This window comes from Quercus lobata, chromosome 8 (assembly GCF_001633185.2).
Source record: "Quercus lobata isolate SW786 chromosome 8, ValleyOak3.0 Primary Assembly, whole genome shotgun sequence".
NCBI classification, from domain to species: domain Eukaryota; kingdom Viridiplantae; phylum Streptophyta; class Magnoliopsida; order Fagales; family Fagaceae; genus Quercus; species Quercus lobata.
In genome coordinates, this window is record NC_044911.1 from 526,059 (window position 1) to 539,336 (window position 13,278).

A 13,278-nucleotide genomic window follows, 5' to 3' on the forward strand; every position below is an offset into this window, starting at 1 on the left:
TGTTATAAGAGATACTTTCTCCTTGGATTATTACACTAGTGAGTTGTGACTAAGTACAACTGTTATTAGATTGACTTTCTTCCGTGATTGAATTGGAGAATTAGGTACAAAAGAGAAGCAAAGATTGCAGTGAGAAAGATGTGAAGGGGTCTAGATGGGTTCGAGTTAAGTGTTGTGGAACTACAGATGTGAAGTTCCAATCTTTAAACGTTTAACAAAATTCTTTTGCTAGTAGCAATTCCAAACCAAGTAGGGTGATGAAAATTGTGTTCCACCAAATCAAAATTTATGATAAATATTGCTAGTTATGTTACAGAGCTTCCCTCTTTGATCTCCCACGGTTTTGAAAGGTGTATACTGTGGGGTAGTCTTTGTAAAGAAATATAGAGGGAAATTGGAAAAGATTAACAAACGACTACAACAACACAAGCTGAGAGGAGAATGCAGTCCTAAAAAATGGGTGGTAAAATGACCTAAGATGGAGACTAATGAGGTGTTGAATCGTAGGAAGATTTGTACTCCAACATTTCTGTCCTGTATCTCTCCTTGTCTCTCAACCCTTTCTCCTGGTAAACCTGCATGGTAGCAACTAAAATGTTTTAGTAGACATATCGAGAGAGATAAAAATTCTCAAGTCACAAAACATACATTTTATCAAAAATTATCATGGAATGACATGCTAAAACGAGAGCATGCAGCATGCGTGTAAAACTTTTACCAATGTTGTATACTAACCTATAGACATGTCCCTAATTATTAACAAATCCATCCAGCAAGTCAGACATCAGTATAGTCAAAAGAGAGAGAGCGAGACGAAAAAACGATATGTACCTGTTTTTCAGCTTCTGTGAGATTGGTCCAAAGGAGCCCAATCTTCTTGCTAATGGCTTTCTCTTGCCCGTAGTATAAAGGCTTTAGCCTGGCATAATGCTCAGCAAAAAAGAAATTGTAACCACTCCTGTTTGATTTGGGCCGTGAGGGATCACGTAAGGCCAACCTGGATCTCTTTCGGCTCCGGCGAGTAGGCTTGGTCAAAGAATAAGAACTCTTAGAAACATTAAGAGGAATATGGTACAAGACACCTTTCAGTTGATCAGTACCCAGGTTTACAGTAACCAGATATCCACTGTCAAATTTTCCATCAATTGTTCCAGTCACAGAACAGCCAGGTGATAGTATTGGAGAAGCTGCATATAAGATAAACAGCATAGATCTTTATTGCAGCAACACATGCTAACATATAACCAACCACTTGAGAAGCTATATCACATAGGCATAATACTCAAAATGGGAATCGTGATGCAGGGTGTTAACAAATGTAAAAACTTCTCAGAGCAAGTTTACAAATTTCACAGACAGCTTCCCTATTAAAATTTCTACAGCTGATTAACTTTCTTAATTACAATTTGATGACGTTAATGCAAAGGGGCATTGTACAAGCTCAATCACCAATAATGAGTTTCTGTACTCAACTATATAACTTGAAATGATAAAAAAAAGAAATTCTACTTCAAAGCTTAAAAGGTTCTCCAAAGAAATTCTAAACTTTGCAAATAAAAGGAAATCTAAAAAACTATTACACTCCAAAGTGTAATCTGGACTTGCAGACATGAGAGGAAAATTACAGAAAAGGAGTGATTTGAATTTGAGCCTTGTAACTTGACCATGAAACATGCCCAGCAGTGCCGCACACACTAAAATCAATGCCAAAGGCCATTTCATCAAATATATTAGGCCATCTAATTAAATTCATCATAAATTTTTCAATGCAAAAGTTGTACAACACTTAGAAATAGCATTGTCAGATCTCATGATTCAAAATCAATCATTAAAAAAATTTCAGCATTGTGAGACCTGCTAAATTTAATGTCACAATTATGTTTTGAAACATATCTGAATAAGATTGAATATAACCACCAACAAATATGGCATCAACAAGCTCCTAGAGAAGGCAAAAGAACAAACTGTACTAATTTAATCCTTTATAACTAGTGTCAGAAGTAAGAATTTAAATACGCTATTTAGAAGAGAACCTCAACAAAGACAAATATGAATATTAGTGATATAATCATAACCAACACAATAGAGCCAAACACCAGAAATTGGAAGGTATACTTGTCCTGACCTGGCAACTCGTTCCTAGCAGCACCTTCCTCAAGTGTAGCTGAGCCATTGACCAGGTTTCTGCTTACAGGATCTGAAAGCATAAAATAATGAAAATAATTACCTAACCCATATGAAAAACTTGAAGCAACTTAATTTGATAAATCAGGAATCATGCCTATTACCAGACACTGAGTTTGGAGGGACTTTCTTGTGGAAGTAGTAGACCTGCTCAAAGTGATAAAGCAACGATAGATAGTACTTGCGTAAGACAAATGATGCGCTGGTGATTGTTGATGGGAAATTGAATGCAACAATTACTTCTTTCCATTTACGATCTCTAATTACCTGCAACAAGTTCAAGAGTATTTAAAATTTATATATTAAAAAAAAAAAAAAAAGATCTCGGAAAAAAGAAAATATGAATGTAAAATATCCTCAATATTAATAAACTATGATATGGATCAAGTTGCACCCATCCAAAAATCTGTATACTGACTTAGGATTTTGATTGGGACAAGGTTAAAGTTTCAAGTCATCCCAGCATCACAGTCAGCAGTAAGCATAGCCCCCTTCATCACATTTAAATTTCTTTTGAAAGGAAAATATAAAAATAACAAAAAGGAAGTCCTTTTTTTTTTTGAGAAACACAAAAAGGAAGTCAGTTAAGGTATTATCAGAAGAAAACCACGCTTGACAGCGTACTGTGATCAAATCAATGAAATATAAGGTTTTGAACACTGAACATTTTTTTGACACCAGTTTTGTCTCAAATTTAATATTGCAAACAGAATCTGATTACAACACAGGAAAAAAGGAAATATACCTTTTCAAGGCCACCACGAGATGTGACTTCAACAAAGAGGCGATATAGATCTAACCCCTTTCCTCCTACGGTAGGAACCCTATACAAGCAAAAGGCATAGAAGCACATCAATCACTTCCCAATCCATTTTCTATATTTCCTACACTCTACAATGTGTTCCTAGAAGGTTAGGCAAGCGTACAGAAAGGAAACAGGATATGCCGCTAGCAGGTGGGGAGAGGTTTACAACACATAATAGAATCATCACAGAAGAGTATAATAAAACCAATACCTATTTAATTATGTTCATCAGTAGACCAAACAATCCAGGAACAGTAAGAGTTTTCCAAACTCAACTAGCTTTATATGATTATATCTAATAGCCAATCGTGGTAGGTCCTTTACTTCATTTAAAGAATGAAGGTAGAAATATCATTCACCTAATCACGTTCTTATAGAAGCAAATATTTAGTAGCCCATAATTTGTAACCTATTGTGGATTCACGTATTAAAGCTCATGAAAAACACTTCTTCTTTTATATATCTTTCTTCAATGGAAAATTACAAGACCATTTTCCACCATTTCACTAACAGTTGTACATAGCTTTTGGTGGTTTATGCCCAGAGAATAACACCAAGAAGCTGTAGTAAGAGATACAACAAAAGAATTAACCATTTCTTCGCCATGTTGTGAAATCATCAATTTCTAACAATGTTCCAGAACTTGTGCTATAAAAGGGCAGGGAAAAAAAATTAACAAAAAAGAATAAACCACTCATCAAAGGGCAGTCCCACTGTAAGCAGCATCAACCACTCCAATAAAACTGGTTTTTTCTCTTTTCAGAAAAAGAATAGAATTTTAAAGGACCAAATTATTCAGCAACTACTAAACTAGAGAGGTCTTTAACACAATCCACAAAGAAGATATAGGACTCCATACAGAGCTTTATATTGATTTCTGAATTTGCTCATCTGTAACTATGATGATAACTCAGAGCAATGTAAAGATTGGCACAACATGGCATGAATATTTTTCAAGAGTAGTATTTTTACAAAAATTTCAAACATATGAAAGAGAGAGAAAGCCATTGGTCCTAATTTCCTATGCAATATCAAAATTACATTAGCCATATCCAAGATGCTGGTACAATATATATATATATAAATTAATTAAATCTTAACTAGTTCCTTGAGTTAATTCCCAGTAATTTCAAAAACAAAATATATCTTAATTGTGATGCTTGTCCAATCACAAATCTTCAAAAGTTGGAGATAAGAGGAAAGGGCAACATATTTTGTTCACTAAAGAACTGGAAAATTTTAATACAATAAAAGATCATTATTACATGGCCTAACAGAAAATGATGCTTGTTCAAACACAGATCTTGAAAATATTAGACACAGGAAAGGGCAACATACTTATAGTCACTAAACAACTTGAAAATTTTAGTACTGTTAGATCTTATATACACTGTACTTCAACATCAAGGGCCATTTTTTTTTTTTAAAAGGAATGAGAATCCAACATATACAAATAGATCATGGCAACATGATAAGAGGGCACAATGAGCTTAAAACATATGTCATTAAAAAATTGAAACTAAATAGCAAAAGCACAAGAACCCAGTTCATTAACTGAACCAGAAAACAAAAAAACAAGAACCCATCTGAGAAAATAAACAAAAGCAGGACACAAATCAGTTAAAAGGGTATACAGAGAAACAAACTTACACGAATTTGGTTCCAAAGGATTGGTGAAAAGCTTGGAGCTTTTCCCAGAAAAGGTCCAAACTTTGAGCCACTTCCTCATAGGAAGCCGTGGCTAAAGGATAAGACTTTGTGGCTGTGGTGACTGATAATTGCCCATTTGAACTCTCAGTGAGAGGCTGTTGTTGTTGTTGGAGTTGTTGTTGTTGAAGCTGAGCTGAAATAACTGAAGGGTTCTCAGTACTTGTTGTTGGTGTTGGTGTAGTTGGGTCCTCGGACACATGGTGATAATGGGTCGACATTTTTGGTCACAGAGATATAGGTAAAAGAATCAAAAGATGGATTTTCTACTCCTACCTGAACATACCAATTACCAGCTTATCAAAAATAGATAACAATATTAGATTATTATACGACTATGTATATATATATACTATGATGATAAAACCAAAGTCTTCTTTTTTTGTTTTTTTTAATTGTTGTTGTCTTGTTGATGTTGGGTGTAAAATAAGGAAGAACAGATTGGCTTAAGAAGGGTAAAGTAAGTAAAGATGGTGACTTTTTTATATTGAGCTAATTATTATTATTATTCTATCAAAAAATTAATATTATATTTTATATGGTTGCCAAAATAAAGAGAATAAAGAATTCTGGATTTTTTTTTTAAGAAACCAAGGTGGTGTTTGGAAGAAAAGTTTAAATAATAATATTTGAATGTTTTTAATATATGTAAGTTAAAAAATGTGTAAAAAAAATATAAATATATTTAAAATGCTTAAAAAATATTCTTAAAATACCCTACCAGACGGACCCAATTTTGGACCGGGCAAAAATAAGGAAGACGTGTTGGATTTCAAGTAGAATAAGCATAAAAGTGAAATGACAGTAAGAAGATTAGCAAGATCCTGATCCTTCACAGAAATGACACGTATGGATCAATTAATTAATTGCTTGGTCTGACAGATAAAAAGAACTCTTCTCTCTGTTTGAATTATTTGCTCTCTCTTTTTTTTTTCTTTTTCTTTTTTTGAATTGTGAATTAGGCACCACTATGTTAGAGGGGGTTTTACCTAGATAAATTTGGTTAAGGACATTTGAAGTACTTTTAAGTTTTAAGATCAATTCAAGCAAAGAAAAAAAAAGGTTTTAAGATCAAGATTTAATTTTTAATTTTTAAGTTTAAGTTAAGATAAATTCAAAGCTCTATTTCACTTTTTATCGCAAAAGTCTTTCTTTTTTTTTTTTTTTTTGGAGAAACTTTATCACAAAAATCAAGAGTGAAGATATATTAGGTTCCAATTGATAACTTAATGGTATTGGTATAGTCAAAAAAGAAAATCCAACTTTTGGAAAAACTAAAATTTTCTTACTTGAAAAATGAAAATGAGATTTTACAAATCTTACTTAACTAATGAGATTTACTCTCTATTTTACATAACAAAGTCTGATAATCATAATTAGGCAGCAAACTCTAACAAACTAACAACTAATATATCTGTTAAATAAGTTGTCAACATGTGTACAAAGCCGTTGCATAAGGCTAACAAATTCTATTGTGTGAAACAATGCATTTTGTGTTAACGAATACCGGCATTTATGTATCAAACATCTTCAAAATTATGCAACTTGTTATGTATTACAACATCGTTTAGTTAAGTGGCAACGACATTGTTTTATGTTTGAAGTGTCTATCTCTGACAATGAAATTGTTTTCATATGCCATTTTGTTTGGTTTATTTATTTATTTTTATTTTTTAATTTGGTTGCTTTAAAAGGTTGAAAAAACACATTGTATCATGGTAAAATTGTTTGAGCAAAGAATTTAGAACACATTGTATCATGGTATAATTTGGTTTCTATTTATATTTTTTTTTCCATGTCTCGCCCATGCCGCTGAGGTTCATTAGTAGCTAGTAGGTAGGTCATATTGTCATAACTGTCATTGTCATAAGCATTTCTCGGCCTTGGTTGAATCATACTTGTCTTATTTCTATAAGGCTTTGTGTTTACCTCCAAAAAAAAAAAAAAAAAAAAAGATACGTGTACTGATGTACAAACTTTTACAAAATAAAAATTGGCAATGAAGTGGCTTGATAAAAACGAGCTAGATAGGAAAATAAGATAATTTTTTTAAGAATTTGTGCAAGTGGTAAGGAAGATATCTTCAACCTGTTAAAAAAAATTAATTAGTATTTTTTTCGAAGAAATTTTTTTAAATTAAAATGGTAGGAAAAGTTCCACAACTTTAAGAGCAAGTTTAGTAGAAATAATACCAAAGAATTTATATATAAAGAACCTTACTAAAAATTGAGAGAATTGGATTAAAAGGGATTCGATCTCTCGGACAAATCAACTTCGGTTATTTTTATTTCTAGGGTCTAGGTGTAGACATAACATAATAAATAAGGATTTTTAGTAGTTATTTCTCTAATATTTACTTAGAGTTTTTTTTTTTTTTTTTTTTTTTTTTTTTTTTTTTTTCACTTAGAGTTCAATTGGGAATATTAACATATTCCCATTGTAGTAATTTTGTAATTTAATAGGACCCTTAGTATTTTGGCATTTTCAGTGCCAATTAAAAATGTAACTCGGATTTCAATTCTACATTGTAATTTTGTACTGCTGTGGGTTTTAATTTTTAATGGGATGAAGAGGTCAAGTACAGATATCTAAAGTTGCAGGCTACAAAATTTTGCTCAACGTAAATTCATTATGTAAAGCGAACGTTTGAAATTTTGTGGTGAAAATGACCTGAGAGAATTCAGTTATGAATTTCTCTACCATACCAACCCTTAGCCTTATATATCTCTCATTTCTCACAAAATTCAAAATCCTAATTCCCATATTGCAGAGTGAGAGAGAGACCTTAAGTCCTAGAACTAAAACCTTCTCATTCTCTCTATCTTCTACCTCTCTAATTGTCGATTACTTTGAGAGGAGAGGAGATTAAAACAATCACACACAAAGAAACCTTCAGAGTTCTTGGTATTGTTTGGTGCTTGAGAATCATTGGAAAACAATCTCAAATCTTCAAGGGACCTTGAAGTGATCAAGAAGACTTTTTTTTTTTTTTTTTTAATTTTTTTATAAACGATCAAGAAGACCTGATCGTGTGGTTGATAGCTCAACTTGCGGATCCTGTGATAATTGAGAAGAAATGATTGAGGAATTGGTTGCTAGCAGGAGCTATAGATCACTCAAGTACTAAGTCATTACTTAACTTGGAAAGTTTTGTAAATGATGGATTACAACTATTCTTGACTAGTGGATTGTTTGGTGCTATAGACCTTGTAGATTTTTTCCCCACCGATTCTCAAGCTTTTCTCTCCATAAACACTTCGGTATTCTTATAGGCGCAAAATTGGGATTGTTATGTTTATATATCAATGTATATGTCAATCGGTTAATCACATTAATAACTAGGCTTAATTTCTAGAATTAATTTAAAATTGACATAAGCTATTAAACCAGGTCTAAATTGTTCACTCTCAAATTGAATCATTTAGAAGTAAGTAAATCTCTCATTCTTTTTGTTGTTTAAGATATTTACCTATCCGTTTGGCAGGATTTGTTTGATAATATTCTATTAATTGAGGCATTACCAAACTTGTTCAAAAAATGATAATAATAATTGTGCGTACCCAAAATCTCCTTAATGGACAAGGCTTAGCGTTGAGCTCACAATTTATTTGTATAGTGGGTTGTGTTTCATATTAATGGCAGCTCCTTACCAAGTATCTTAGTTGCACCGTCAGCCCTCAATAATTTCTCCCTTCCCCTCTTCAAGCTTCTCTCTTTTGATAATACTCTTTTTCTCTCTCTTATACTCTCTATTTTCTACGCAGCATCAACAACCCCTTTCTCTCTACTCACTCCTACTATTTATAGCTTAAGGATGGTGGGGTGTTCATGATTGAGTTCTGGCCTCACTTGTGTGGTTGGGGTCCGATTTAATCATTGTTGCCAAGGAATATGCTTCATTGGAAACAGTGGTAATAGCGTTGGAACTGGTTCCAGCCTCTAAAAGATTGCTCGGTAGCAATACTCCCCAAGACTATACCAAGCTGCCAAGATCATGGGCTGTTCCGAGTAAATGTATCCCCGACCAAGTCGTACCTGATCGGTATGGGCTTGTCTTTCATGCATCCAAAACAAAATGGGCTTGCCATTAGACTTGGGCTCGGCGATATTCCTAGAGTTTGTTTGGGCCAAGGCCCAATGGGTCTAGGACCATGTCCTATACAATAATAATAAACAAATGTTTTGTATATTTAATATATTGCATTTTAAATAGTTTATATATATATATATATATATATTCTCAAAAGCAAAAAAGAAATTGTGTTTTAATCGTGGGTTGCTCACAAGAGTTTTTCTTATATGTTACTTGGCATATCATTATATGAAAATTTGAGAAATTCCCTTTCACTGCATTAATCCATTTCAAGTGTAAATAAGCAATTTGATGTTTGAACCCAAAGCTGTATGAAGTCAAGAGGGCAAGCTGGGAGACTGAGGGAGACTCCCTAATGTAATTAGGATACGGGCACAGATAAAAATAAAGAATAAGTAGGGATGTCAAATGGATGGGTTTAGGTGGGTTTGAGGTGGGCATAATTAGGTTGGATATATAAAACTCATTTACCCATTAAAACTCATTTAACTAATTACTTCTAACTCAAATCCAACCCAACCCAATTATTATGGGTAAACCCCAACCCACCCAATTACCCAATTACCAAAATCACCAAAATGCCACTAAAGTGAAAATGACCAAAGTACTCTAAAAATATTAAACAAATTTCTTGTACTTTCCCACCTACCAAATAGTTGAAATCTACCAAAAATAAGAAAAAAAAAAAAAAAAAAAAAAAAAAAAAAACCCTAAAAAATCTTACCCCAAATCAAAGAAATAAATAAATAAAAAACTATTGAGTTTTTATTTTTATTTATTTTTTAAATCCAACAAATTTTCATACATTTTTTCCCCAAAAATAATCAACTACATAAATTCCACCAGCCAAACAACCGTTACTTTCCTAGTAACCAAACAACTTTTCTTTACCCTTTCATAATTTTCCCAGCAAACAAAACAATTTCCACACATTACACCCTTCTCCATCACCAAATTCCATGACAATTCAACGAAGATGCAAGCTTCAAACCCAACGTGGAGCATAGGGAATACACAAAAAGGGTGGATGGTCCAATGTCTTCGGATTCATGAAGGATTAAGATATCATCGGCGATCAAAATGGAGTCGTTTTGAGACAAGAAACCCAATTTGCATATTGCCGAGTACTCCCCTGTTCGGTCTATAACTACCATCTCTTGCGCTCTGCCGCCTTCGCCTCCACCTCCGCCTCCATCCTTCATCGCTACTACAAGGTCCTCCGCCACTGCGGCCGTTGATGTTGATGACGACAAGTCGACGATGATGGTTGTGATGGCTCTAATGATTAGACGAGTGCAGAGGATGATGATGAGACCACCTCAGGTGAACTCTGAAGCTTTGAAGCTGTTGTGTTTCCAATTAAAATGTGATAGGAGGCTGAGAAAATGAGGGAAAATGAAACGTCTGAGGGCTAGTTTTTTTTTTTTTTTTTTTTATTTATTAGGGAAGGACTAGGTTGAATTTGGGTATATTGTCTTTGGGTTAAATGGGGCTCAATGGATTTTTAGTTAAAACCCAATAATTACCGGGTTTAATTGGGTTGATGCTCATTTAACCCAATTAATAATTTGGTGGGTTTGGGTTTAATTAGAGTAGGTGAGTTTGGACGGGCATATGGGTTTGGGCATATTTTGCCACCCCTAAGAATAAGGCAATACTAGACATCTATCAAAAATCTTATGTATATTTTTTAGGTACAATATCAAAATTAAGAAATAGTATATTTTAAAGACTTTTTTTTGGGCATATTTTATTATAAATTTTTAAATAAAAATGACCATTAAAGTCTTCTGAAACGAGTATCTAAAATCAAATGAATTTTTTCAAATAAACATAATACTATATTTTCCTCGAACACAGGAGTGTCCCTACGTGTCTGAGTTAAACATGTGGGATTTTTTTAGAAAATAACTACAAAACCCAAACAATATCATTAGTTAGGAAACATTTCAAACTAATTTGCTTTGTAACAATTCGAGTTCAGTGGACTCGATTTCTGCTTCAACCAAATCAACCACCTAGGCCAGAAATCGAGTGCAATGGACTCGGTTTCTAAGCAAAGAAATCGAGTCTACTAGATTCGGTTTTTGTTCATGGAAACCGAGCCCAATGGACTCGATTTAGTAACGCAGAGACGGTGAGAACCCAGCAACCCAGAGAGTTCAAAACGAAGAAGAAAGAAGCAACGCCTGGGTTTGGTCAGATCGGACGTGTCTCGCCGCCGCGACGATGCAAAAACCCAGCAACCCAGCGCCGATCTGACCAAACCCAGGCGGCGAAAGCTTCAGGCAAGGCAAAACGCAGAGATCAGACATGTCTCGCCGCCACAACGATGCAAAAATCCAGCAACCCAGGCGCCGATCTGACCAAACCCAAGCGGCGAAAGCTTCAGGCGATGCGTAGATTTTTATGGAGAGTGGGTTTGATTTGTTTTGGATTTGATTTGTTCATGGGTTTTGGGGCTTGGAAGTGGAGAGTGGGACGGCATTTGGAGAAAAAAAGGAAAGGAAGAACAAAGAAAAAAAAATCCGTGTAAGTTAACTGAAATCGAGTGCTTTGAGCTCAATTTCCATAAACGTAAAGCGAGTCCTGTGAGGTCGATTTCCATTAAGGTAAAGCGACTCCTTTGAGCTCGATTTTTGACCACTAAACCATAAATCGAGTCCTCTGAACTCGAATTGTTAGAAAGCAAATTAGTTTGAAACGTTTCCTAACTAATGATATTGTTTGGGTTTTGTAGTTATTTTCTAAAAAATCCCAAACATGTGTATGACACGGCTATACCTACCATTTTGAAGTATCCGTGGTTACTGGTTAACTAGCGAAATATAGATCGATCCAAAGCCACACAAGGCACAGGGTGAGGGAGAGCCTCTCTGCCCTGTGTTATTTTCTTCAAAGGGAAGATTGCGTTCCTCTCTTGTGAATTTATGATCTAAAGCTCAGATAAACCCTAGATGATGCTCTACATTTTGAAATTTTATTCTTGATAAGAGATCAACTATATATATAGCAAGTAGGTAAAAGATGACATAAAATACCATCAGTAAAGAGAAAGCACAACCCTTATCCAATAATCTCCTCCATGCAAACCAAAATATAAAAGCATACATGAAAATGAAACTAAAAACAACATAACAAAGAAATTAAATAGCCTCCCCAACTAAAAAACATACACTATACAAATTCCAAAGTTACAGACCGATTAAAACAGAAATCAACAAAAGGGTGGCAGTGGCACAGGCACATAGCTAGAGATAGAAAAATGACAAAATTCTTCAGTCAAAGAACTTGGGATCATAGCCGTTGCTAGTGGTGGCCAAGATATAATAAGCAACTATGTGACCAATAGAACCCCAAGCCAAGACATCCACGATGTTAAACCCAACTGGGTCATTGGATTTGAGGAGGCTAACGTACTCTTTAGCACGAGTGTCACCAGCTTCGAAGTGGGTCACACCGTTTTGCTCAGGCACTTGTTTGGCCACGTTCTCTCTTTGGAAGTTGAAGAACACAAACCTTCCTAAGAAGAGTGATAGCCCTGTGCTCAAGCTTATCACAAGGGGTGTACTCAGCTCTGCCTTCACAACATTTCTTTTGGGTGTGGTGGTAACGACTTTTGTGCTTGACTTGGTTTTTGGGAGCCTTGTGATGAGGGGCTTGAGGCCTTGGAAGGATATGTTGGATGGAGAGAGGTGGGAATTGTGGTGCCTTTGGAGGGTAGGTGAGAAGGTTGGGGTGGAGAACAAGGTGGAGGAAGAGGCTGCCATTTGTGTGTTTAATTTGGGGAGGTCTAGATATGCTAAGATTATTATGAGAAATTGAAGATGAGATTGTGTGCTAGACCAGTAGAAGTAGTAGTAGTAGTGTCAAGTGTGGTTTAAGAATTAGGATCATGTAGTTCAATTGTGGTGGACATGAGGAAGTAGGAGAGATTGTGAGGATGGGAATCAAGAGAGAGAGGATTTTGGAAGGTGAGTTGGACTTCATTGATTGGCTACTTATGGATTAGAGATTTTTTCTTTCTTTCAGTCGGTATTGTAGAACTTTTGGCAGAGTAAACTAAATGTGAGCATGTTATATATTTATTGCAAAGCTCTGATAGCAAAGGATCCGTGGCGCAATGGTAGCGCGTCTGACTCCAGATCAGAAGGTTGCGTGTTCGATTCACGTCGGGTTCAATCCCCTCAATTTGAACGGATTTTTTTTTTTTTTTTAATTTTTCCGTAGCATTAGCATTATTACTTTAACTTTTTCTTTTTCTTTTTTCCGTAGCATTATTACTGGTAGCGGTTCTTTATTGGATGTGATACTGTGTTGTTTGAATATTTAAGCGCTCACACGTGCATAATAGACACTATTCATTTGACCTATATTAATAAGTTTATAATAATTATGTAAATTTATATGGTTACTGTAACAAACTTGTAAATTTATTCCTAAAAAAAAAAAGACTTGTAAATTTATATTGACATTATTCATTTCGCAT

General features: G+C 34.6%; 2 protein-coding genes and 1 non-coding gene across 3 annotated transcripts; 1 reads left to right on the forward strand and 2 right to left on the reverse strand.

Annotated features, from left to right (window-relative positions):
- Window positions 1-255: 255 nt before the first annotated feature.
- Window positions 256-5,090, reverse strand: LOC115956027 (high mobility group B protein 10-like). Its single transcript, XM_031074476.1, has 6 exons — window positions 4,640-5,090; window positions 2,930-3,008; window positions 2,289-2,451; window positions 2,126-2,197; window positions 832-1,187; window positions 256-575 (listed from the first exon to the last, which is right to left on the reverse strand). The coding sequence occupies exons 1-6, from the start codon at window positions 4,915-4,917 to the stop codon at window positions 486-488; spliced, it is 1,038 nt and encodes a 345-aa protein (XP_030930336.1). The 5' UTR covers window positions 4,918-5,090; the 3' UTR covers window positions 256-485.
- Window positions 5,091-11,836: 6,746 nt separating this feature from the next.
- LOC115958373 (photosystem I reaction center subunit V, chloroplastic) lies at window positions 11,837-12,837 on the reverse strand. The gene has a single exon (XM_031076789.1). It carries the CDS (start codon window positions 12,557-12,559, stop codon window positions 12,068-12,070), a length of 492 nt encoding a protein of 163 aa, XP_030932649.1. The 5' UTR covers window positions 12,560-12,837; the 3' UTR covers window positions 11,837-12,067.
- A 61-nt stretch (window positions 12,838-12,898) lies between these two features.
- Window positions 12,899-12,970, forward strand: TRNAW-CCA. The gene has a single exon. It is a non-coding gene; the product is annotated as a tRNA-Trp (tRNA).
- The last annotated feature ends 308 nt before the right edge of the window (window positions 12,971-13,278 follow it).

Excerpts from the sequence above, each read along its gene's own strand:
- LOC115956027 (XM_031074476.1), bottom strand. The coding sequence starts at position 4,917 with ATGTCGACCCATTATCACCATGTGTCCGAGGACCCAACTACACCAACA. Across the intron at positions 3,009-4,639 it reads TCCTTTGGAACCAAATTCGT|GGTTCCTACCGTAGGAGGAA; the intron begins GTAAGTTTGTTT and ends TTGCTTGTATAG. Across the intron at positions 1,188-2,125 it reads TGCTAGGAACGAGTTGCCAG|CTTCTCCAATACTATCACCT; the intron begins GTCAGGACAAGT and ends TCTTATATGCAG.
- LOC115958373 (XM_031076789.1), bottom strand. The coding sequence starts at position 12,559 with ATGGCAGCCTCTTCCTCCACCTTGTTCTCCACCCCAACCTTCTCACCT.